Raw genomic sequence first — 24144 nt, forward strand, 5'->3', positions numbered from 1 at the left:
GACTGACTTTGTCAAAGTTTCTTGGAAACTCAAGTCATTAATCATGTTTTTGTTCTTGCTTTTTCTTTAACCACCAGTAATTTAAACTGGAGTTTGTTCTTCAGAGTATATACAAGAGTGAAAAGGCAATTTCTAGTATTCCATTGTTTTTATTGAAAATGTTTATTAAAAGGTCAAATAATCTCTTCCAGACAGAAGATAAACCTTCTACTTTGTGAAATCCCTTGAAGAAGGTTATGCTTGAGCACAAAATCCCCTTTAGTCTGTAATGTATTCCAACATAAAACTCAGAATAAAAATGAAAACTGGAAAAATTACAGTGACCTTTACATGTACTGAGTTCATCTAAACATGGACTTGAGCTTCTGTTTATGTATTTTATGTTTATATTGTGAACTGAGTTCTGTCATGTTGTATTGTGCCACATGGGCTGTTTGCCAAACATTGCTTCCATGTGCATTCTTTGTGAGTAAGCACAAAGAATAAGCAGATACAGAGCAAGAATAGAATATGGCCCTCACAAATCTAACAGTATAAAGAATATATAATACTACAAACTCAACCCTCCTCCTCCTGTAGGGCTGGTCAGCACCAGTGCAAGAGACTCCTCTGTATTTAAATCAGAAATAAGGAATGGTAAGTTATAATTACTTAATAAATATTTTTGTCAGATATGGAAATCTTCCAAGAAAACATTTCATATGCTTTGATAAACTCAGTAAACTCAAAATACATAATAAATGGCTGCAAATTACTGATAATGTTCCCCTTAGGTGAAAGCAAACCCTTACTATCCTTATATCCCTCTATCTCTTTTTTCTTTTTTTTTTTTGTCCAGAACTGTAATGATTTTGCAGATCTTCATAGTGTTTTTCTATCACACACATAAGTATATGTTTGCAAAAAATTCTCTTTGTTGAGTCAAGGCTTAATAAGTAGTTGAACATCATCAGTGCTGCTCTAGATCCACGTATTAGTCTTGCAGCATCTGTACTGTCTTCCCATGCTTTAGGTTGGGTACAAATTCTGAGCTAACACTTCTTTTTTTAAGAACTTATGACGCTAAAAGTTCCTTCTTTTCTTTTTCCATCTTTTTGCCTCTTGCTTACCCCTCTTAGTCTCCCTTTTTTCCCTGATCCACAGCACTCTGCACCTGATGATCTGTTTTTCTCGCTCCCCTGTGCAGCTCTTGGCCAGCCCATTGACACTACCACGTCATCCTGTCACTTCCACTGCAGGGGCAAGGATGTGGGAGTGAAGCTGAAGTGTTCTTGTGTGGAGATGTATATAGAAGAGCAGTAGAGTGAGGAGGAGGAATAGCACCATGCTGTGACACAGTGGATGTTGGCAGAACACCCTTCTGCCTGGCAATTGGCAGAGGAAGAAATGGACAACTCAGGGAGCGGGTCAACACCGCTAACAATAGTAAGCTAAGCAGTAAGGGTGTGTTGTAGAGTGTATGCCTTGTGGGGAGAGCAATTTGAGGACATGTGAATACAGGCTAGCTGAAGGTATCTGAAAATCTCACTGGGCTGTGTTGGAGAGCAGCCCACAGCCGTGCTCTATGTGGCTCAGGCAGCCCTTTCACAGCACTTGCAGCCCACCCCCGCCGCAGTGTGCTGTGTCTTGCCTGGCACACAATAAGCCCCTCAAGGGCTGTTCTCTGTGGTGCTCCTTAGATGTATGCACCAAGCCTGATGAAACTGAACAGTAATCAACACTACTTTGCTCACTTTAACATAAACTTTCCCTTATATTGTTGCCCTACTTTTTATGATGTAAATAATATCAGACAGTTCCAACTTTTCCAACTAAGTGTGGATAGCAAGCTGCGATGGGGCCAAGCTGGGCTACCTAGATTTCTGATATGACAGAGGTTCATCAGCGAAGCTGATACATACAGCATTGTACAGGACAAAGAGAGCTATGCAGCAGGATGGGAAGCTGACGATGTGTTTGGGTTTCTCACTTGCTCCCTATCTCCTGTACTTTCTTAACATCAGCAGTGCAGAGGCTAGAATTTTCTGAGGTAGAGGACAAACAATGGGATAATGATATCCTAATGGAACACACAGTGCTGAAAACTGTTGTAGTTGAAAGAAGTTTTTTTTTTTTTTAAATTGACTTTGGCTAAGTTATTGAGTTTGGGAGTTTGCTAAAACAAACAGCCCCTTCCCGTAGTCTCCATCTGGTAAGTTTGAGTACTCCCAATGCTTCTGAACTCTTTAAATGAAACAAAGGAGCAGATGATACATTCCTCAGTTTGCCAGTCAGAGCCCTCTAGAAACCAAATTTGCTCCAGTATGCAATCTGCACGACCCCTTTTAGTGACATTCTTCAACTGGGAAAAGTGGAGTATTTAAATTCCTACCAAATCCAAGTCTACACACCAGAGCATCCCCATTTGTTTTGACTTCAAATATGCCTAAGAGAGAATCTATTCTAATATATGTTAAACCTTAACAGTTGACACTAAACACCTGACTGCAGAGCAGGCAGAGAAACTTGTGAGGAGGCTTTGCAAAGACAACAGCTGTAATGTTACCAGAAGACACAAAGAAATGTGTGGTCACCATTTGCTGAACATAGAATGGGAGGCAAGAGAGGTTTTAAAGTAAAAATCACGCCGATCTCAGAGGTGAGCATTTGGCAGTCAGCAGGACTGGGTGAGGCTGCCTTATCTACATCCTTCTGACACTCTTCTACATCCCTGACCAGGCTGGTGGTTCTCTGAAGGGCTGCTTGCAACAGTTCTGGACTTGTCCCTCCTGAACTTACAAAACCCTTACTTGGCTGTTTAAGCACATTCAATTCACTTTTGGGGCCATCTTCTTGTGAGTGGTATTAAGCATATTGGCTTATTCACCATTGGAGTCCATGATTTTAAAGGCCTTTTCCTACCTAACCAATTCTGTGATACTATTAATTTAAAGCCATTAAACACATTTCAATTTCCAGGGCTCCCAAAGGGCAGACTCCAGACAGGGTCCCCACAGCGTTGATTTCGGTGGGCGTCGCCAGGATCTCTGGTTCTCTCCGAGCCACCTCCACCGGTGCTAGTGGCCCGAGTCCCGACAACGCGGTCCGTCCTGGTCCACCCCAGCTCTCGGCCGTCCCCCGCCGCGGCCCCCGCCCGCCTGCGGGGGGGAGACCCGGCCAATGGCCCGCCGCCTGCCGCCGGCCGTGCCCGGCCCCGGGGCCGCCCCCGTTAAACGGCGGGGCCCGGCGTGGGGCAGCGGCCGTCCCTCGCCGCCCTGCCCGGCCCGCGGCCGCCATGGGGTGCGAGAGCGGCGCCGCGCTGCTGCTGCTGCCGCTCGCCCTGCAGCTGTGCCCGGGCCGCGCCGCCGCGCCCGCCCCCCGAGGTAAGGGCCCCGCGCCCCCGATGGAGCGCGCTCCTTTTCCCTCTTCCACTGAGAAGCCTTTGGGCTTGCAGTATCTCGTCTCCTGCCCTCCGCCGGGAGCCCTGCCTGGCAGGGCAAGAGAACACCTGCAGGTGCGAGGGGAGCCGGAGCCGTAGCGGGCAGCGGGAGCCGCCCCGCCGCCGCGCTGCCCCGCCGGACTAGCGGTGGGGACCGGAGGAGACGGCGGTGTAGCCGCTGTCAGCCGCCCCCATGCAGCCTGCAATAAGTGTTTTTGTGGGTATGCTGGTAGGTGCGTGGAGAACCTGAGCAGCTCTTTTTCGGCTGCAAGTACTCCTAAATGAGAAGTGAATTTCTAAGCCAGGAAAACTCTTCGGGAAAACTCTACTACATAGTATAGTATATAGGAAAAATCATACTTCGAAACCCAGCATTGCTGTGGCAGCATTATGCACGTAGTAAGTCAGGAGCTGCTGTATTTCAGAACTCGAGTTAAGTGGGTGGTATCGCTCTGCGGTAGCAGCTTGTGACTGGAACCAGCTCGGCTGCGGAGTGCAGCAGTCAGTGCAACTTCGTGCTACTCCAGGAGCCTTAAAGCTGCTCGTGGTTTTCGCTTCATTTTTAACTCCCTCCACTGCCTTACAGAATGATTTTTGACACTTCAATTGGCTATTACTTAAGCAGATCTAAAAGACAGCCAATCACAACAATACAGCTTCATTTCCAAAAGCCTTTGTTGAAGACCTTTACGATGTGAAAAAATTCCAGAGAATTGTTGTAATGACAAGTTGTGTATTACCGAATTAAAAAAAACAACAACAACAACCAAACAAAAACAAGTAGGTTTCTAACTTGTCAGGGTCAGGTGCCAATGAAAAACTCCACTCTCAACAAGGGGTGCTTTCAGCTCCTTGGGGTCAGTGGTAAATTGTTGTGGTAGGGGTTAGGATTTCACTCCAAGTGTCTAAGCCATTAATAATTATCTTGGAAAGTAGTGGAGCACTGTTTACATCTACAGTTATGATTAGATGTGACCAGAAAACAGCCTTGGAAGGTCTTACAATGCTGGTGTGACATGGCAACAGAGTTAGGGGAAAGAAGGGGTGTTTTAAGTTCCATGCTGTCCTGTGTCGCTAATTTCACTCCTCCATGCCTCCTCATCCTAGCACTTTGCAGCATGTCTTCTAGCTCTCATCTGAAAAGCTAGCCTTGATGGGTTTGGGCAGATTTCCAAAGTGTGGTTTCCCACTGTCTCAACATGTAGCTCATCCCTTGTTAGCATTTGGCTAGGAGGGTGAGCTGCTCTATGCTAAAAACCACGGAAGGAAGGTGAAGGAGTGGATTCCTGGTCTGTCTCACAAGCAGGCTCAGTTTAGCCCAGTGGGTGTGCAAACTCGTGCTTGAAGGTATGAAGGCATGTCGGAGTTTTCAGTCCATTGCATGGATTAAAAACAGCTGCTTGTGCTTTTCAGCTTTGGCAGTCCCATTCCATACATTTGCTTTCAAGTCTGCCTTTCCGTGGAGAAGAACAAAGAGACGAGGTTCTTCAAAAAATGAAATGTGAAATCTTTGTAGATATTTTTTTTCCCTGTTCCTCCCAAACAATTAACTGTCTCTATAATGGCCAAGAGCTGTCTCTCTCTGCCAACTCTGCTAAAGATGTAAAATGAACTTTCATAACTCCTCATTCTTCTGCTAGCTGTACTTGCTAGCATGTGTGTAAGTTGTGCTTTAAGGATGGATCTGGTCCTGCAGTGCATCCACATGCTGGTCAGTGAAGATATCCCAGGAAAGAGTTTAATATGGTGCTGAAGGATCTGGCTGAGGCACTGTGCTTTATAGAACACAACTGCCAAACCAATTTGAGTATTAATTTAAATATTCAGATTACCAAAATTTCAATAAATGTTTTCTATCAGTTTAGACATTTCACAGTGTTTAGTCATTACTTTTGTAATATTTTTAAGTGACTCTAGCATAGATTAATGAGTATCACAGGAATTGATAGAAATTCAGCCAGTAGATCTAGAACTGAATAAAATGTCTAGCTATATTTCATACTCTCAAAGTCTTTGCTATTGTATTGAATTGTCCCAGCTGAGGAAACACAGCTGTATTTTATGAATGGCTATTCCTTGCAAAATGCTGTTGTACAGAGTAGTGAGTTGCATTTCGATTTCTTTCATGGCCAGTTGCTTTGCTCTCTCTGCACTAAATGTGATGAAGTACCCAGCCTTTTGCTTCTGCTTTCCACATCACTGGTTTCAGTGGGAGCAGTCATAGTCCTGGGATGCTGTGAATCTGAACTGAAGTCTTTTGACCAGATCCATCTTATGTGTATGTTTCCTAGTTGTTTGACAGCAGTGTTACTAGTGCATGTGAATCAAGGGCCTGATATTTTTTGTAGTGTGTCCTGAAAATTCTCTGTAAAGTCATGAGATCCTTAGACCCAGTACAAGTATAGACTTCAGAGATGATTTCAATGACTTAATGATACAAAGGGAAAAGGGTCTTTATTTTTTCTCATTTTTGGAAATAAGATTAGTGTCTAAATGAGTGGATGCTTCAGAATAAGAGATGAAGGCAGCAGGAACCCACATTCTAGTATAAGGGAACAGGGTTTCCCACATATCTGTGGTTGTTCTTTGAGTGCTCTTCAGTCTTTTCCCGTGTGTAGTGTATGGAAACACTGGAATAGTAGGATGACTTCATCGTCTCACAGACAGCAACAGTTTTGGGGTTGTGCTGCGTAGACAAGGCCTACATCTGAAAAAGTACACCGGTGTTTTTTCAGCCTGGGAAATGAAACTTATTAGTACAACCACAGGCTTGAATCAAGCTAAGGCACTATGTGCTGTCACATGCCTTTGCTGTCCACCTGGTGTTACGGCTCTTCTCTTGTGACAGCTCTACAGTATTGTTCTTGTGTGGGAGAAAAACGTGGCCCAGCTGTGGTAGGCCTATGGAGTGTCAGTGGTATATAATGGCTCAGTGTGCTCTAATGCTTAAATAACACTTGTGCATAACCATTTATCAGACTTTACTGCCAGGGTATAATATATATACTGCTTTAATTGCAGTGGGTTGGAATAGGAGATAATCAAGAAACCTAACGGAAGAGTTTAATGAGTTCAGAGATGTTGTGGATTTAGGAACATCGAGGAAAACCCCAGTTTGTTGTTTCAGTGCCATAAGGGACATGGCTGACATATATATGTGTAAAATGATAGACTGTTTGCTGATGCATTGTGGAAAAACTAAAATAAACATTTGAAACAGCTTTCACTATGCCTTTAGGGTTTGTGGGTTTTGTTTTGTTTTGGCTTTTTTGTCAGGCCTGTATTTCTTTGTCTTCTGTGCCAGAAGGGAAAGATGAGTCTTATTTGGATAATATACACTCTGAAAAGTCAGTGAAGTGAAAAGAAGATTGTGAACATCATATTGCTTACCTGCCTTTTTGGCATTTTAATTGGCACCCTGCAAATGCTATCAAAGGATGAGCACTCTGGAAATATGTCTGAAAATTTTAATGCTGAATCCTTTTCTAATTGATATGTGAACACAAACATCTGAATTCATGAAAGCAGAAATAAACGTTAAAAAGTTTTCTGTTGAGGTGAATCTTCAGAAGAGCAGAACTTTTGAGATCTACCTAAATTGAGTACCTGAATTGGAAGTCTAGATATTTCTATATTACTAACTTATGAATAATTTCTTTGAAAAATAAAAGTTGCTAAAATAGTATCAGTTGCAACAAAATATAGATATTTTGATAAAATCACAGAATAGTTGTAGCTGGCAGGCACCATCTAGTCCAAACTCCCTGCTTGTGTGGGGATATGTTTCACTAGACCAGATTGCTTAAGAGATCCCTTCCAGTGGCAGGAATTTGAACTTCGTGTTTTTTTACAGATGATCATCATATTAATTTTTTTTAAATTTTTTTTTTAATTTTCGGCAGAAAAAGTGTAAAGTCTCCAATGTGTGGCTTCAAATCACATTTTTCTTTGCTGTTTAATTAAAATTTGCACATTTAATTTGCTGTTGAAATTTGCTTCTTTTCCTTCCCTCCAGTTTTTGATCTTCTTCCTTATTCCAACAAGCGAGTGGTACTGAACTTCTTGCAACAAGCTTTTGGGGATCCTGTGCCGAATGAAGTGTACTTGCTTTCAACATTCAAATTACAGCCAAAGAGTACAGCCACTGTTTTTGGCCTATATTCATCAGCTGACAACAGCAAGTATTTAGAATTTACGGTAATGGGACGGATGAGTAAAGGTGAGTTGTTTGGAATGTGTATGGTAGAACTGGCGTTGGATCCATAGTCACTGGTGTGTGACAGATGAATGTTGACAACTGTGTGATTAATCTTTGTGCTTGAGTCATTCCTGTTGCATGCTGTCAGTTTCTGCATTCCCTGTCACTTCTTCATCTCCTTCCTTCATCCCCTTGATGCTGCTCTCTCCTGGCCAAGGGAAGCTGACCTGACAATCAGCTGGTATCTCGACTCAGCTGCAGTGCTTACTCTGAGCAATGATGAGAAAGGAGGAAAAAGCCATGGAGTATGGAGCAAGGAGTCAATTTGGTTTGGTCTTTTTTTTTTTTTTTTTTTTTTTTTTTCCCCTAGGGACAATCACTGGTTCTTATTACTCAGGAATTCAAGGGACACACGCACATGCTGCCTCATGCATATGAAAGGCAGGTTCTTGTTCTGCTGACCCTGGAGGTTAGATGTGACTATACAAGACAAATATTCCTGGCTCTTACAAGATCTGTTGGGTGAAATGAAGTGTTTATTCTTTATTTACTGGAATTAGTTAATCAGGAGTCAGAGTATGAACTACAGAAGTTTTAGAAACAGTGACTTTCATTGATCTGCAAACCAAATCTAGGATATACTGCAGTTTTAGGGTTCAGAGAAAGATTGTTGATTTATGTATGTTATTGTTGCTACATTGAATTCACCACTGCTGTAGTAATTTGCTACTGAGTAATTAGCTGAATCGAATATACTGTGAAATTCTACTGAGAAATTTCAGGTTATACATAGGGATATTCAATATGCTGCAAAAGAAGAAAAGCACACCTTTTCTTTAAACATTGCTGGGGAACAAATTAGATAAAACATTGGTAGTTAGTTTTATCAAGTCTGCCAAAATCCTTCTGAGGGAATAAAAGTTATGTGTATATTGGGAGTGGTTAATACATGGTCACACAGCCTCATCAAAAGTGTCATAAGACTGACTTACTTAATTGCTAAATAAATTGTAGACTACATATGCTCACTCTCCCTCTCACACATGCACAGTTCTTTGTGTAAATGTTGTACATATATATAGGAACGCACATGTATACACACAAATGTGTCTATATACATGCAACTTTGAACACATCAAACTCTGTTTTTCAAAAATATCTGCATGTCTAATGGTTACTGACAGTCTCTTAAGTCTGTTAAAGTGTTTTTGGTGGAAGTTTACATGGTTTCTTTTGGTTTTGTCCTCAGTAGGCTGGTGTTTGAGAAGCATTTGTATTGACAGGACAAACGCAATAGTGACATATGTATAGGCAGTACAAAGCAACTTGTCCTGTCAGTGACCGGTGTTGGGTAGATGGGGGGACATCTGTAACCTCTGTGATGTAAAGGATTGACATCAGATTGATGTAAAGCATTGGCCAAAGAGGGAGGGTTTTTGCAGCAAGACTGTTCATTGGATCTCTTTGCCTCCTTATTACTTTAGAGCACCTTATTCAAGGCATATGGCAGTAAGCAAGTAGTAGTGTTTTCACATGTGATTTCTCTGGAAGTGTTAGGGATCCCATATGGCTGCTTCATACAGTAAGTTAAACTGCATCCAGGATGTCATGTCAGCTGTGAGTATGGAGTGTGAGTTCTGTGTGATCTTCTCAAGAGTGAACATCATCGCTTAAGTGGTGAACCAATATTGGCATCTCAGTAAAATGCAGGGTCTTAATATCTGTGGTTTTGAAAAAATGAATAGTACTTTATCTGCATGGTATTTCTAGTTATGCACCCAAATGTGATCTAGGGAGCTCAAAGCAGGCCTTAGTTACACTTTAAAATGTCACATTTAAGAGTTTTGTTCCCAATGGTTGCCTCATATTCTGCTTTTATGTGGTATAACTGATAGTAACATGTTTATAACATCTAAAGATTTTTAAAAGCACAGGTCTGAATAACTGATAGCAACACCTAAACTTACAGTAGACAATTGTGCCTTTCAGAGACAGATAGCATCCATGGATTTCTTATTCTTTTTAAATTATTCCTTTAAGGAGCAAACAGCAGTTAGTGCATAGAAGTGTTGCAGTTAAAAAATTCTGTGAAGCAGCTCCAATTTTAATTGAAAATTTGTTTCATAAGCAGTTTACATGACACTGTCATGAAGATCTTAAAATATTCAAGCAGCAAACATACTGCAGGGGTTTGGATGAGTTAAATCTTAGAGGTGGAGGCTGTGGTCCAATAAAATCTTTCTTTAAAAGCCTACTTTAGTTTACCAGATGAATATTTGGCTTTGGCTGAGGAAAGAATTCTTGATCCTTCTTCCAAGCCTAATTGCTCCTTGGTCTGAAACTATTCTGGCAGGGTATGTTCTGGATCTTGCCTCCATCTCCTCTTTCTCTAGGCTACTGATGTGTTTGGGCACACTGAATGCAGGGCCAGATCCAAAGACCTTACTTTTTAAATGACCAGGCATGCATAATATTCACACAAATAAAATGCCTGCAATGTACTTTGTCTTGCTGTGTCTTTGAGTTTGCCAAGAAGTGCAACCTTTTAGTGAGTTACTGGTGACCTCATGCACCTTTGCAGAAATCCCAGCTCTGGCAGTGTTTTGACATAAACAGTAGTGAAAACATTCCTGATATTTATCAGAGCTGCTGAGGCTCCAGCACTAGTGTAGACTTCAAAGATGGAGACATACCCTGCCCCATTCATGCTGGTATAAATCTGGGGGTTTTTTAATCGTTAGACTGAAGAATTAGAAAAATTTTGGGATGCATGTGTGCAGTAAGTCGAGAGGTCACCAACAAACAGCTATCATAGCATCAAAGCAATTATATTAGTAGTGAAAAGATAGGAAAGTACTTTGTTAAATTAATAGAAATTGGATGGTTTCAGTAAGTAGCTGTGATTAGGTCCAAAGCTAGTAAGAGCTTTTACCTCCACTATATCCGCAATATTTGTTTGACTTAGTGTCAGACCATTTGTGAGCCCTAACTTGATGCAACTGTAGCAGCCATCTGTGAATTTCAGACTTTACCAAGAGCCAGCATGCAAATATTTAGATGCCTGGTGTCTGTGCAGCTTGATTCCCCATGCACATAACTGTTACGATCAGGAAATAAGAGACTGTCAATTGGTGATCAGTGGGATCTTTGAAACAAGGTCTGTCTGATATTGCAGGGTAGTTACACACTGTCCAGATGCATTCAGCTCATTGCTTCTGCAGATATGCAATTGGAGAGCCAGGGAGAGATTTTGTGGAGAGAAATAGCTAGCTGGTCTTAGAGATCTGGCTCACAGATTCTAGCTTACTGATGCAATTTCCTTAGGAAAGAGACATTTTTTAATATTACTCAGCAGATATTTATTGTAAGAGTATTTGTCTGCTGTTATGTTTTTTTGATGGTACATGTTACTTTATAAAATGAGAATTTTTATCAGGAAGGTCAGTCATTAATGCTTTTAAAAGGAGTTGAGAGAAGATTTGTCATCTCTAGGAGCAGACTACGCCTTTTCTGCATTTTACTTTGGTTTAACTGAGTGTTTGTTACAGAGAAGTGCAGGTTATTGGTTTGGAAACATGCTTCCTTTGGCTTTTAATTATGCATTTGGATACACTCTTAGACAACTCCACTGTATGCAGTATGCATCACTGAAATTGATTTTCTAGTTGTACGCTTCTGCTACAGAGTATTTCTGGGTCTATCAGATATGTACATACCAAAGTGCTGACTGCAGGCTGTCTGCTATGCCCTGTAACTTTGCCACCTGCCTTTTAGCACATTATGGCCTGTGACTTTGGTTAAGCCATTTAGAGAGGCCTAGGCAAAGCAGAGGAAGACTCAGCTCAGGCAGCAGAGCTTTACAAATAGGGAGTCATGCAAGCATCCTGCTAGTGCTGCTTTGACAGTCAATGTCCCATTTATTATTACCATCGTGTCTGCATATGGGATGCATTTGCAAAAGTAGACACATGGAAAAATACCAGAGCAATTGCAGATTTCCACAGGATGTTCCTTGATCAGCCTTGGGCTATCTGCTACCCTCTGATAATCCTGTGTATTTTGTCCTAGCTGTGCTGCGCTATCTGAAGAGTGATGGAAGGCTGAATTCCGTGATCTTTAGCAACATCCAGCTGGCTGATGGGAAACCCCATGCTGTCATCTTGTGGCTGAGTGGTCTGCAGCAGGGATTGAGCACGATAGAATTGTATCTGGATTGCCTGCAAGTAGGTGCCATTGAGGACTTGCCAAAACCATTTTCAGCACTGTCTCAGAAGATGGTGGCAGCTGAGTTGCGCACTCTCCAGGAGAAGCCACAGGTGAGCATGGAAACTGGGAACAGGCTGTGGACTTAAGAGGGGTCTCCAGTGAACCTGTGAATCACTGCATTCAAAACTCAGTCCTCACAGCAGCCAAGCTCCAAGTACAGTAATACTTGAATATTAAGTTGTGAAAAAATGTACATAGAAGCTCCCCATGGAGCAGGTGAAATCTTAGCTCACATGAACCCTATAATAATTCTGCCATTTGTTTTAAACACAATTTTTAGCTTTTTTAATAAAATCCAAAAAACTACAGCCTCCTTCAATCTCGGTGATTTTTGGGGAACATACATTTTGTAAGGACTTAGCTAATGCAGTAAGGGCATCTTTTCACTGGCTTCTTACAGCTGTTCTGTATGAGCTTGTCTGTGTATGTGGCTTTCCTCTTCATATGCCAGGAGACTAAAAAAGGCAAAAGAAAGGGGGGATCTGTTTTTCTGTAAAAGCTTTTCTTCCTCTGCCAACCAGGAGTTGATAAAACTTCCTGTCATCCTATCAGCAATCTGAGATAAACATTGTCATCCAAAGCATCTTCCATCATCATCATTAATCAAAAATACTCATTAGAAAGTGCAAAGGTATTTTTTCCCCAAGGTTTCCCACTTACTTTATTCCATTACAGGCTTGAAAGTGAGCCTGTTTTTATGGAGACTGGCTGAGGTGCCCATATTTCTGACATGAATATATGTACCTGTTTGAGAGGAGAGAAAAAAAAGACTGCTTAGGATGCACTTTAAAAAAATCATATGCCACAGAAATATGTGAACTTCCTAGTATGTGAGATCACACTAATTGGAACAGTAAAAAAATGTTTGAGATAAAACCACAGCTATGTGAAAATCCACAAGGCAAAGATTAGAGATTTTATACAGTTCAAATGCCAATGGATGGTCCTGAAGGGAATGGTGTAGGACCCCTGCATGCATAGGAAATGGACTCCCTCTCTTAAAAAAAAAATTTACTTGGTCTGTTCATATTTTGTTCATATTTTTCCCATTGTACCAGAATTGTGAGATCTGTTTTTCTTGTGAGCCCAGGATACACTGGATGAGCTAAAGCTGGTAACTGGAGGAACCCTTGCTGAAGTGGGAAACCTGCAGGATTGTTTTCTTCAACAAATTGAGGCTGTACCTCAGTACACTGGTAAGACCTGCAATGTGGAGTTAAAATTATTCCTAATGATACCAGTGCAAGGAAGCTAGTGTGATGAATATTGAAAATGTGAAGAAGCTTATAGTCAAGTAATAATTATTTGACTAAATTATAGCTATGACAGTTTCCTGTAAATATTTTAGAAATAGCTCCGTTTGTAGAGAAAACGGTTGCTGGTGATAAAGCAATGAATTGTTTTAGTGATACAAGTCTGTAATGATTGAAAGAGTTTTTTTAGCCTAATTTTGAAGGCAAATTTTTGTGATGATGATGATCTGCTTGTGTCAGCTTAATAATATTTTAAATATTCAAATTGCAAACAATTGCAGATGGAAAGTAGTGCTAAATGGGGTACATTGCTACAGGCTGTATGAATGGAAGTTGGATGGAGTAGCAGGACCTGTCCATGTACTTATTCACACTGACAGTATTCATCTCTTGTTGAGCACTGGACTGTCACCCAGAGGGGAGGAGCAAGGTGTGAAGAAGCTCACAGGAGACTGAAGAAAATGTTTGTGCCATAGCTACAGAGCATGTATGTCTGTGTGGGAAAAGCCTTTGCAGAGTAGCTATTAGTCCTGCCACAATTTAGCCAAGGCTTTTGTCACCTGCTGAAGGGGACATTAATTTAAAAACAATTCCTCTTCTGTGTTCGCTGAGCATTGTTGAGACTGAGCTGGGAAGAGGGAGGAAGGGAAGGAGCTGAGGCTGCTGGGATCCCTGCAGGGCCTCAGGGGCTTACTGCAATCTCCTATGTTATGTGAGGGTACTTCCCGACCTCTGTACACAGAAAACCTGTGCTAGACTGTCCCATCTGTCATTCCAGTCCTTGTCCATCTGCCTTTCTGCTGTGGGTGTGAGGAAGAAGAATGGGTTCACTCTGCATGCAATATATTAATATATTAATATATGACAGCCATAGGAAGGAAACTCCTAGGAAGTTCAAGGTTTGAAATAGGATCTGCGATACATTCTTTCTAGTACCCTTTTCTGACTCCCGTGCGAAACCCAACCCTGCAGCATTGCTAGTTTTGATAAGAAAAGAGACAAGATGCAGAAATTTTATGAGAGCATCCTGATTATGTCACCTAAATGTAGGCATCAGTGGTGTGCAGCAGTAACAAAATCTGGTCTACCTTTTAGCTATGTAAATCCTTAGTTCCAAGTACTTCTATTTCCTTCCTTCTTAACATATGTACACTTAGATAAAGAAAGGAAATTTGTCCTCAAGGCTCTCTCTTTTTCACTGAATCAACAGGGATTTAAACATGGAACAGAAGGGTAATTCAGTGTTTGCTTCTGCAAAAAACTAGCAGCTCTCTCACGGCGAGTTTCCAAATTACAAACTTGCAGCTTTCTCATTTGTAATTTTTTGCTCACTAATCAATAATGCAAATGGTAATATACAGAGAGATCTCTATTTTTCTCTGTGGCTGCCTCCACCTGCCTTAGACTCTCAAATTTAGTTGCTTTTAACTTTCAAGTGGAATTAGTATAATTAATAATAATAATAGTAATAATAATAATAATAATTACTTATATAAATACATTCAAAGTCTACATAGTAAAATCCACCAAAAGAAAAGGTGGGAATTCCAACAGCAATTTTAACTTGTCTGCCTTGAACTTTGTGTATGCTTCATGATGCCCCTCTATGGCAATAATATAATGACAATTTTGCCTACTGCCAGGGAAAGCTGGAATGCAAATGCTCAGCTGTATAGGGGAGTGAGACCTAATATCTTGGTAAAAACATTTCATATGCTTTCATTTTATATGCTTTCATACTAATTGGAAAATCCTTAGGAATGCTTTGGACCTGAATAACTGCATGGTTTTGACTATGTGCTGGTTGTTGTTCATTGCTTTGGCAACAGCATTCCCTCCATGTTCAGTCTGTGAGGCTGAGAGACCTAAACAGTGAGATGAAATGATGATGAAATGATGATGATCAGACACATGCTGAAGATATGTATTTGGATTTTTGTGTTTGGGTAGGAAAACAGAATGCAAGGTGCACTAGGTTTGGTAGATGAGATGAGTAGGCTGCATGTGATCATCATCACAAGATTGTTCTGGTCACAAGAGATCTTTGGAAGTTGTCTAGTTCATGTAGGGTACCTGAACCTGACAAAGTTAAAAGAATATCTATATTGCACCAGACCAAAAGTTATTTCAACCAAGTTGCTGTTAGAGACAGTATGTCAATATAGACCCACGGAAAGAGCATAATGGAATGGAATGTGGCTTTCTCTGAATGCTTCACTGTTCTCCATTTCATGGTATTCAGAGCTGTTCAGAAATGTTTTTTCTTGTCAGCCATCATCTATTCAATAATCATGGTTTGCTCTCTGGACAAGAAACCACAATCTTCCAGAGTTCAAGAAGCTGGAAAATGTTCTCATGCACATGGTGTGATTCTTGGGATTGTCCCATGCAGGGCCAGGATTTGACCTGATAATCCCTATGAGTACCTTCCAAATCAGGCTATTCTGTGATTCTATTGATATCACTCTCTTTGAATGACAATTTGGGATTTGAATGACACAGACAAGAGCAAGTGTGTCGCTTGATCCAGAGAGCTATTGTTCCCAAGAGAGGGAGAAGCAATAGCTATGAGGTGTTCCACTGTGGCTAGAGTTTGTGCATGCCTGGGCCAACTGGCTGTACAATGAAGCTGCTTGAAATTCAGGGTCCTGTTTTTGAACAGCTTGCCTGGAGAAGCTATGGACGCCCCATCAGGAAATGCTGAAGGCCAGGCTAGATGAAATTTTGAGCATTCTGGTCTAGTGGAACGTGTCACTGTCACAATAAGGAGGTTGGACTCCTTACTGCGATCTTCAAAGGCCTTTTTCAATCCAAACTGCTATGATTCTATACTGAAATGTCCTGGCAAGAGAAATATGGGGACTTCAGTTCCCTGTTGGTCAGGAATACTTCAGAGCATTATCTGAATTTAGTGATTACTGTGAAGGCCATTCTGTTAATAATATTGTTAATGACTCAAGAATATAGAGCTATGGAGTAGCTGAACTGAAGAACTGCCTTATTAGATATTAGGGGTATGGATGAGAGAGGCTACATGGAAGGGCCAGAGAACTGTATAGCTTCAGGCTGGTACCTTTTGCTTACCTGCTTTCTCCTGGATGCACTATATTGTGGACTGACAGCTTCCTTAAAGGCCTCTCTGAATACTTGTCCCTAAACATTGGTTATTCTGCTGCAAGTGGTGCCTGCTGTTGGAATTGCTTTTAACAGGAGAGAAGGAAACAGAACCAGGTATCCAGGTAGTCAGCTGTTTCTGCTCTGCTGTCTAAATTTGCATCCAGGACATGTAGTTAATGGCAGTTTAACCTGTTTAGTCCACCTTAATGTTCAGCAGCCTGCAAAACTTAACTATAGAGTAGATCTGTTTTTGATTTAGATGCTAGCCAACAAACATCATCTGAAGTCTTGAAAATTTTTTGCAGATTTCAATCAATAATGCCTAAATGAGTCTTTGTTTTAAAAATAAAACAAGAACAGACCCCAGTGTCTGGCCTGACAGCCTGTGTGCCAGGTTACACTATGGGATTCTAAAATACCCATGATATTATGTCCTGCTGTTGTCAGCCAAATAAAAATATGGCAAGGTTAGGACTGAAACAGAGGCAGGCTCTGGAACAGGTGATTCCTGACTCTTTAAACTTGTTCAGTGTTTTGATGAGAAAATATGAAGTGAAGAAAACATAGTATGTGAGGAGTTGGATGGCTCCCACTAGAATGTTTGGAAACAGTTAGACATGCTTTGAAATATGAAACAATGAGGTAAACATTAAGAGAAGCATTTTTCATATAAGCTTTCAGTACTCACAAAAATAACATGTGAATAAACCTCCCTGAAGCTATCAGGCATAATATCAAAACATCCTGCCTGCCTAGACTGTGGAAGAGCATATATTTGTGAAGTTTGTTTTTAGATACAGACTTAGAGAAGTAAACAAGTATCTTCTTCTTGAGAGGTACAAATTCAAAAGTAAGCTGCAAACCAAAGCAAGCTACTGTGTTAAACACGCTCTCTGCTTCTTCTCTGTCACTGGCTCAAAACCACTGTTTCATTTAAGATATTAAAGTCTCCTGTGAAGATTGTGGGTTTGATCGAGTCATTCCCTATGGCTCATTACAGATTTAACATCAGTCTTGTCTTAGAGGTCTTTAAGTTATTACTGGGTATTGATGACTGACTTTTGGTCTGAGTTCATAGTGTGTTGAGTAGATGTTTTGTGAGTCCATGCAAAGTCTGCACCTGTCAGAAGCAAATGTAGCCATGAAACTTGTGTAGGGTGTGCCTTTGAGAAGAAAAGCCAAGTGACTGTTGCAGTCACTATTTTGTCAGAGCAGACACTGTTGATGTGTTCTCAGAGCTTCACAGTGAGCTTGCTCAGAAAACAGGGTAACTTTTCTTTGAAAAATATGTATGAATCAGCTGTGGTTACGACTGTGCTGTGCCAGCAGGACCTGGGAAGTTACCAACCCCCTGTACTCAGGATTGGTAAGGCCACAGCTCAAATCCTGTGTTCAGTTTTGGGCCCCTCACTTTAAAAATGAAATTGAGGTGCTGGAGTGTGTCCAGTGAAGGGCAACAAGGCTGGTGAAAAGACTAGAAAATGTGTCATATGAGGAACAACCGAGGGAACTGGGTTTGTTCAGTCTCAAGAAGAGGAGGCTCAGGGGGACTTCATTGCTTTCTACAACCACCTGAAAGGAGGGTATAGCCAAGTGGGCACTGGTCTCTTCTGCCATGACTACAGTAGGAGGACAACAGGAAATGGCCTTAAATTGAGACAGGGGAGATTCAGCTTAGATACTGGAAATATTTTTTTCATTATTAGGGTTGTCAGGCATTAGAATAGGCCCAGGGAGGTGGTGTAATTACCTGGAGGTTCAGGTGATGCCTGGATCTGGTGCTAAGGTGATGGTTTAGGGGTTACAGTGGTAGTGTTGGGATGGTTAGAGTGCATGATCTTAAATGTCTCTTGCAACACTGAAGATTCTATGGCTCTTGATTCTATGACATAGAATGCACTTATGCAGGGTGTCTTCCCATTGCATGCACATACACTTCATGGCCTCACACTGCCCTCACTGCCACAAATAGGTTATCACAAATACTCAGTTCTGAAATCCTGAGGTTTCATATAGAGTTGCTGGACTCAGGCCTAGGAGGAACCAGTAGCACTGGTGGCATTAGTTGCCTAGGAGAGCCTTAACACTGAAGTAATGCTAGAAGAATCATGATCTTATTTTTCTTTCTGTGGAGAGCTTTCTGCTTTAACCATATCTGTGGTATATGAGTTCAGTCCAGAAAAAACTTGAGTTCATGAAGAACACACTATTTGAGATAAATACTGTGTTTGCTCTGATGATCTCTACAGGGCTTGCATAATAGCAGTGTCTGCCCTCCTTGGCTCTTCATGGGGTTTCATCTTATATCTCAGAAATTACCATGACAAATTGTGGTAGTTTGGCATTGGAAGAAGAGTTATGTTGTACACTCCTTTTCACTGCTGTTTCTCTGCAGGTGATTTTAATAGGCAGCTGATGGGTCAAATGATGCAGATGAACCAAATACTAGGAGATGTGAAAGAGCTTCTTAGACAACAGGTACTGTATACAGATTTTGGTGTGAAATATCCCAATTTTTCCCCTTTGATAGTTAGTGCAGATTTCAGGTAAGCAGTAAACTCCTGTGTGGAGTTACTGCTTTAGAGTTATTACCTTAGAGGCATGACACAATCTAGAAGAAATAACTAAATAGGTCGTGGTACTCTGTGCCTGCAAGCGAGGATCATTGGATGTGGGAGTATATGGTGCTTGCTTAATCAGATCCAGAAAATTTAGTGTCTGGTGAGGAAGTCTAATAGCTCACTATTAGATAGTTGTGGGTCTGTTGCATGGAACTGAAATTGCATTTGTTTCACTTGCTGGTGGGTGTCATAACTGGAATTGCTAGTGGCACATTCCTTTGGTCAAACAAGGACTTTTGGACCTTTAAAAGTTGTGTTGATGAAGGCTGAACCTAAGTACATCCATTATCCATATCCTTAATTTTATGGAGTACAAAGACCATCTCATTTAAGACCCATTACCTGTGTTGCATGGTTTGAGTGGCATCTTGGGGACTAATGGTTCTTGCCTCAGCCATGTACAAACTGGAACTATCTGTATCTAAATAATATTTATTTTCTATATTCTCAAGGTCAAAGAAACAACTTTTCTGAGAAATACCATAGCAGAGTGCCAAGCATGTGGTGAGTACTCCTGTTATTGCTGGTAATCTAGAAGAGATAGTTGTTTTAAAACTAGTATTGATCGCATTAGCTTTATGTGGTTTCTAAAAATGCTTTTTAAAAAATACCGTGTCCAGAGTTCTAGATGTATTTGTATTTGGACAAAAATTTAAAATAGATTGTCATTAAAGAAAAATCTTCCACAGACCCAACAGTCACCTCTTGGGGGATAAAATGCCACTAAACCAAGCAGTACCACTCAGGTTGTACTGTCAGTTCTCAATCTGCCAAAAAGCTGTCCCGAAGTGTTCCTGTGGAGGGAGACACTGTCTCCCAGCTATGTCATGCACAATCTTAGTAGAAGGATAAGGGAGAATCATGTTCTGCTCTGGCTGGTATCAGTCTGAGGAAGATCCAATGCAGTCCACCTGATCAGTTTGTCTGATTCTGAGTAGGCAGTCAATAGTCAACAGCATTAAGACCCAAAAGGTGTTTTTCATCTTTTCTCTAAATGAAAAAAATGCATACTTTTCCAAATGCCACTGCATGGCCCTCCTGCATTGCACACAACTGACAATCAGTACACAAGTGCCGTCAGTATAAAAACCAATATACTCCCTTACCACATGGGATGAAAGGTCTTGAACTCATCAGGCCTTTTAGTTGATTCCTTCTCCCAGCCTGTTAGCCTTATCAAAACTCAAGTAGAGCTCTAGGCAGGGCAACTTTATGTATAAGTGTCGAAGGAAAAGTCAGATTCCTACATGCATTTGTACCAAGGTTCTGTACCTGCCAGAATCTCAGAAAGACCTGTCTTTGGCTCATCTCTGTGCACCTAAGCCTGTGTACTTGCATGGTCCTGCTGTGTTTGTGGGCTGCCAGCTGCTCCTTCTTTATTCTTCTTATTTGTAAACTCTGAAAGATGCTGTTGTGAAACCATAACGTTGTTTTTCTTATGAAGTGGTAGTGTTGCTAGTTTAGCCAGAGAAATGCCCTGTATTTGTACCCTTATACTTGAGTCGCTTTGTCTAAGGTCACAGGCTTTCCTGCCCTGGCCAGCAGCATTTTTAGGACTAGCCTAGGAGGAAGGCATCCATATGTAGCCAGGAGAAGCACATGGAACAAAAAGAACTAAAAGAACAGTCTCAATTTCCCCTTGCTGGGGGTACAGTAAGTTCCTGGGCCATTTTCAGCATGGAATCTTCTCAGCTGCAACACAGCTGGCAGCAGTATAGTGCAGGGACATGAAGTATCTTGGGAATTTCTTCAGAATGCTTGCCAGCTGAGAGTCATGATAAATGGTTTCTTTCAACCACTGAAACTGTTGTTCTTTCTGCATTAAAGGTTTAGGCACTGTGAGTTTTCCAACTCAGCTTCCTAGGCGCACTAAACCGAAATGTGAAGTTAATTCCTGCTTCAGGGGAGTGAGGTGCATGGAGACAGCAGAGGGATTTCAGTGTGGGCCCTGCCCCGAAGGACTCACAGGAAATGGAGTTACATGCTCAGATATTGATGAGGTAAAAGAGTGACTTTCACTGAATTAAAAAGAAAAGCTAAAAAACAACTGTTCCATACATGTCAGTGTCATACTTGCTGACTTCATCACGTACTGACTGCTTGCACAGTGAATATTAATTCATTCTGATTTGATTTTATATTCCTGTTTTGCTGTTTCTTCAACTTTATGGAGGTTATGTATGTGAAAACTTGAAGTACCCTGGTTAGTTGAGAAGTCACTTAAAGGAGCTTAATGTTTGGAAAAAAAACCCAGAACCTAAACCAAACCAAACCAAAAACTTTTGACATTGCCATTTCTATTTCACAAGAAGATGCTGCAGCTTCTGTTATAGGCTGCAGAAGCACTTTTTATTTAATATGGGCTTTGTTTCTTTAAACTGTGCTCCTGAACCGGCCTTGGAGACCAAAGTCTTTTCTTCAATCAAAACTGGAGTCATGTTTGCATCCTTACCTTGAAAATCTGTGAAAGAAAATAAACAATCATTGTCATTGTTCCTTTTGCTTCTTTGTATTTGTGTTGAAATCTGATAATGTTGACTTAAATCTAGTTCCTTTCTTCAGAAATTCAGAGCTTGCTTGTATTGAGGACTGAATTAATAAATTTGCAGTATCTTAAATGACTAAAGAAACCTGTGTTAATTAGAATGTGACACTTACCCAGAACAGAAACAAAAAAAACACTTACAGGTTCACTGCATTTTTTGTGTGGGATGATTTTTACTATTACTATTAAGTCTTTTTTGTGGAAAAGTACCTGGATGTAGTAGACCAAGGAACCAGCAGAATTAGGTGATAAACTGCACCTGTGGATAACACAGTACTACCACTGTACCTGTTCAGTAATGTAAAACAGCAAAAGCAATTCCCTTTTTCTCCTTTCTAGCCAGCAGGAAATGTGCTTTGACTGCTCTTTTGATTTATTCCCTCTCATAGACCATCAGGTGAGGATGTGATGTGCTTTACACCTGTCTGTGAAAAATGCTGGGGAGAGAAAGTGAGTTGAGTATGGAAGTTTCCTGAGGCATTGGCAATGTCTCTTGTTTTGCCTTATGTGGCATGAACTGTGTCTGCTGCAACAGAAAGCACAAAAAATGGAGGTGAAGCTCTGAAATGTCAGTGCAAGTGATGGATCCAAGACAGCTGTGGTACGTTTCATGCTACAGACAGACATGGTGTGAGGCTCAAGCAAGACTATGTGGATCCTACCAGAACGGATGGGTTTCACCTCCTGAGCTATTTTCAGAGGCAAAGCATGGCAATAATCTCCTCCCTGCCATTTTCAGGATTGGCGCAACTCTATCCATTACAGCAGTGGTGGAAAAAGAAACAGTGGTTTATGATGACTTCATATTAAAGTGGTTGTCTGTTAGCAGTCAGGCTCTGATCACTGAGATTCACGTACCTTCATCTTCCAGCCACCACTCCACGTGACAGACCTGCTTTCACATTAGAAACAGCAAGGAATTTTTGCCAAAATTGTGTCATAGAAATAGTCTTTCTTATTATGAGGTCTTTATGTAGACGCTGCCATTAAAATGCCACTTTGTCAGGAGTAGTTTTGTTCACCAGCAAGTACCTACTTAATCAGCTGGATTTTTACTTAGATTTGCACAAGGAGAAATAAAGAAGCAATAAATGGCAATAATTTTGAGTTGTCTAATGAGACAGTATATGTCATATTACTTGTTTTCCTGAGTTAGCTGATACGCAGGAAATTTTTGTTGGTTGGTTGGTTTTGTTTATTTTTTAACTTATTTAAGGCCTTTTGTGAATGAACTATTTCTGTACTTCCTAATAATAGGCATTTTAAATGAAGTTACTGTACAAATTCTGATAAGGACAAATCTGGGAGATTCTCCACTAAGAGCTGCCATAATCTTTCCTGAGGTTGTTAGTATCTCTGCAGCATGCTCCCTAATTCATTAGCAGTTTGAAGACATTACCTTGGTATGCTGGTGCTTATCTTGGGAGCTGCAGCTCTACTCTATGTGCTGTGTAATTTGGGTGCCCTCTGCTGCCTACAATAAAGAATCCACAGCAAAATAAGGAGGCACAAAATGTCTGTCCTAGGTTTGACATTTTCCTTATATTACTGACTGACATGCTATTGACAAATCTTTCAGTCAAACACACTTTGATATTAAACATACCTTTTCTTGTTTCCATGTGTGTGTGTTGGGTTACAAGTTGTATGTCTCTTGTAGGTGGATATTGTCAGGTTTGTTCTCCCTCCATCTTGCAGATGCTTTTCTGTTAGTGATGGAAGGAGAAAAAAAATGACATTTTTTAAAAACTCTTTAGTATTTCTTTCTCACTTATTGTTGTCTTTGAGCCCTGTGCAGCAGGATGGCATGTTGATGTTTTTCGTATGCTTATAAACATTATTTAGCAGCTAGTGTTGATGTTGGAAAGGCAGCAATGCAGGATGTGTTTCCCAAACTGGCACCCACAAGACCAGTGAAATCAGTCACAGCTGTTTTGTAAAACTGCATAAGGCAGTGAAGTGAATGATGCCTTCAGGCCAAGGGTGATTTGTGGATGTCTGGTATTTTGGGAGACGTTCCAAGGATTGTCTGTGGGCCTCCGGTCTAGAAATGTGTGGATGCCACTGACACATCCTGCTTATCTAGCTTATGTTTGGATTCCTTCTGACTATGAGATTTGTCCAAATATAAATGAAGGAAAACGCTGCTGCCACTTCTGTGTGTACAAAACACATTAGAAGGGGTGTTTAGAGACTTGGAGTTATGTGGCTTTCCTGATATTGTGGTCTGGACCCTTCCAGGAGCCTTTCAGCCTCCAAGGGATCTGAATCTGGCCAGCTAAAGGAAGGATTCAGGATGAGAGTTTAGGACATCAGCTACAGGCTGTAATGGAAGGTTGCAAATTATATTTAAATTACAGAGATAGCTGAAGATTTACTGAGGTCAGAAATACCTGCAGAAATGGTTTCCTCTCTTAAGCCCTCTCTGAACAGAGAACACAGAGGTGTTGCATTGCCTTTCATCAGAGCTCTGTACACACAGTCAGAGTCTGGATGTTAACTGAAGCACAAACATGTGCTTGGTTCATTTTTTTCTTTGCAGTGTCGTTACAACCCTTGCTTCCCTGGTGTGCGATGTGTGAACACTGCTCCAGGTTTCCGATGTGAGACATGTCCTCCAGGATATACAGGACAAGCCATGCAAGGGATAGGACTCAGCTATGCTAAGAGCAATAAGCAGGTGAGTGCTAGCACCTCCATGACAACTTCCATTGCAAGGTGCTGGT

At 41.1% G+C, this 24144-nt stretch overlaps 1 protein-coding gene across 1 annotated transcript in view; it reads left to right on the forward strand.

Moving 5' to 3' along the window:
- The first annotated feature begins 3253 nt into the window (after positions 1–3253).
- Positions 3254–24144, forward strand: part of THBS4 (thrombospondin 4) — a 40933-nt gene continuing 20042 nt past the window's right edge. The window contains exons 1-8 of the mRNA XM_005530075.3: positions 3254–3362; positions 7434–7637; positions 11685–11932; positions 12973–13078; positions 18648–18730; positions 19326–19377; positions 20701–20873; positions 23961–24098. Of these exons, the coding sequence (XP_005530132.3) occupies positions 3275–3362; positions 7434–7637; positions 11685–11932; positions 12973–13078; positions 18648–18730; positions 19326–19377; positions 20701–20873; positions 23961–24098 (1092 nt within the window). The 5' untranslated portion in view covers positions 3254–3274. The remainder of the gene's footprint in view (positions 3363–7433; positions 7638–11684; positions 11933–12972; positions 13079–18647; positions 18731–19325; positions 19378–20700; positions 20874–23960; positions 24099–24144) is intronic.

The sequence above is a fragment of the Pseudopodoces humilis genome, chromosome 4 (assembly GCF_049639895.1).
Source record: "Pseudopodoces humilis isolate 2021_Gansu_Grassland_sample_001 chromosome 4, ASM4963989v1, whole genome shotgun sequence".
NCBI classification, from domain to species: Eukaryota; Metazoa; Chordata; class Aves; order Passeriformes; family Paridae; genus Pseudopodoces; species Pseudopodoces humilis.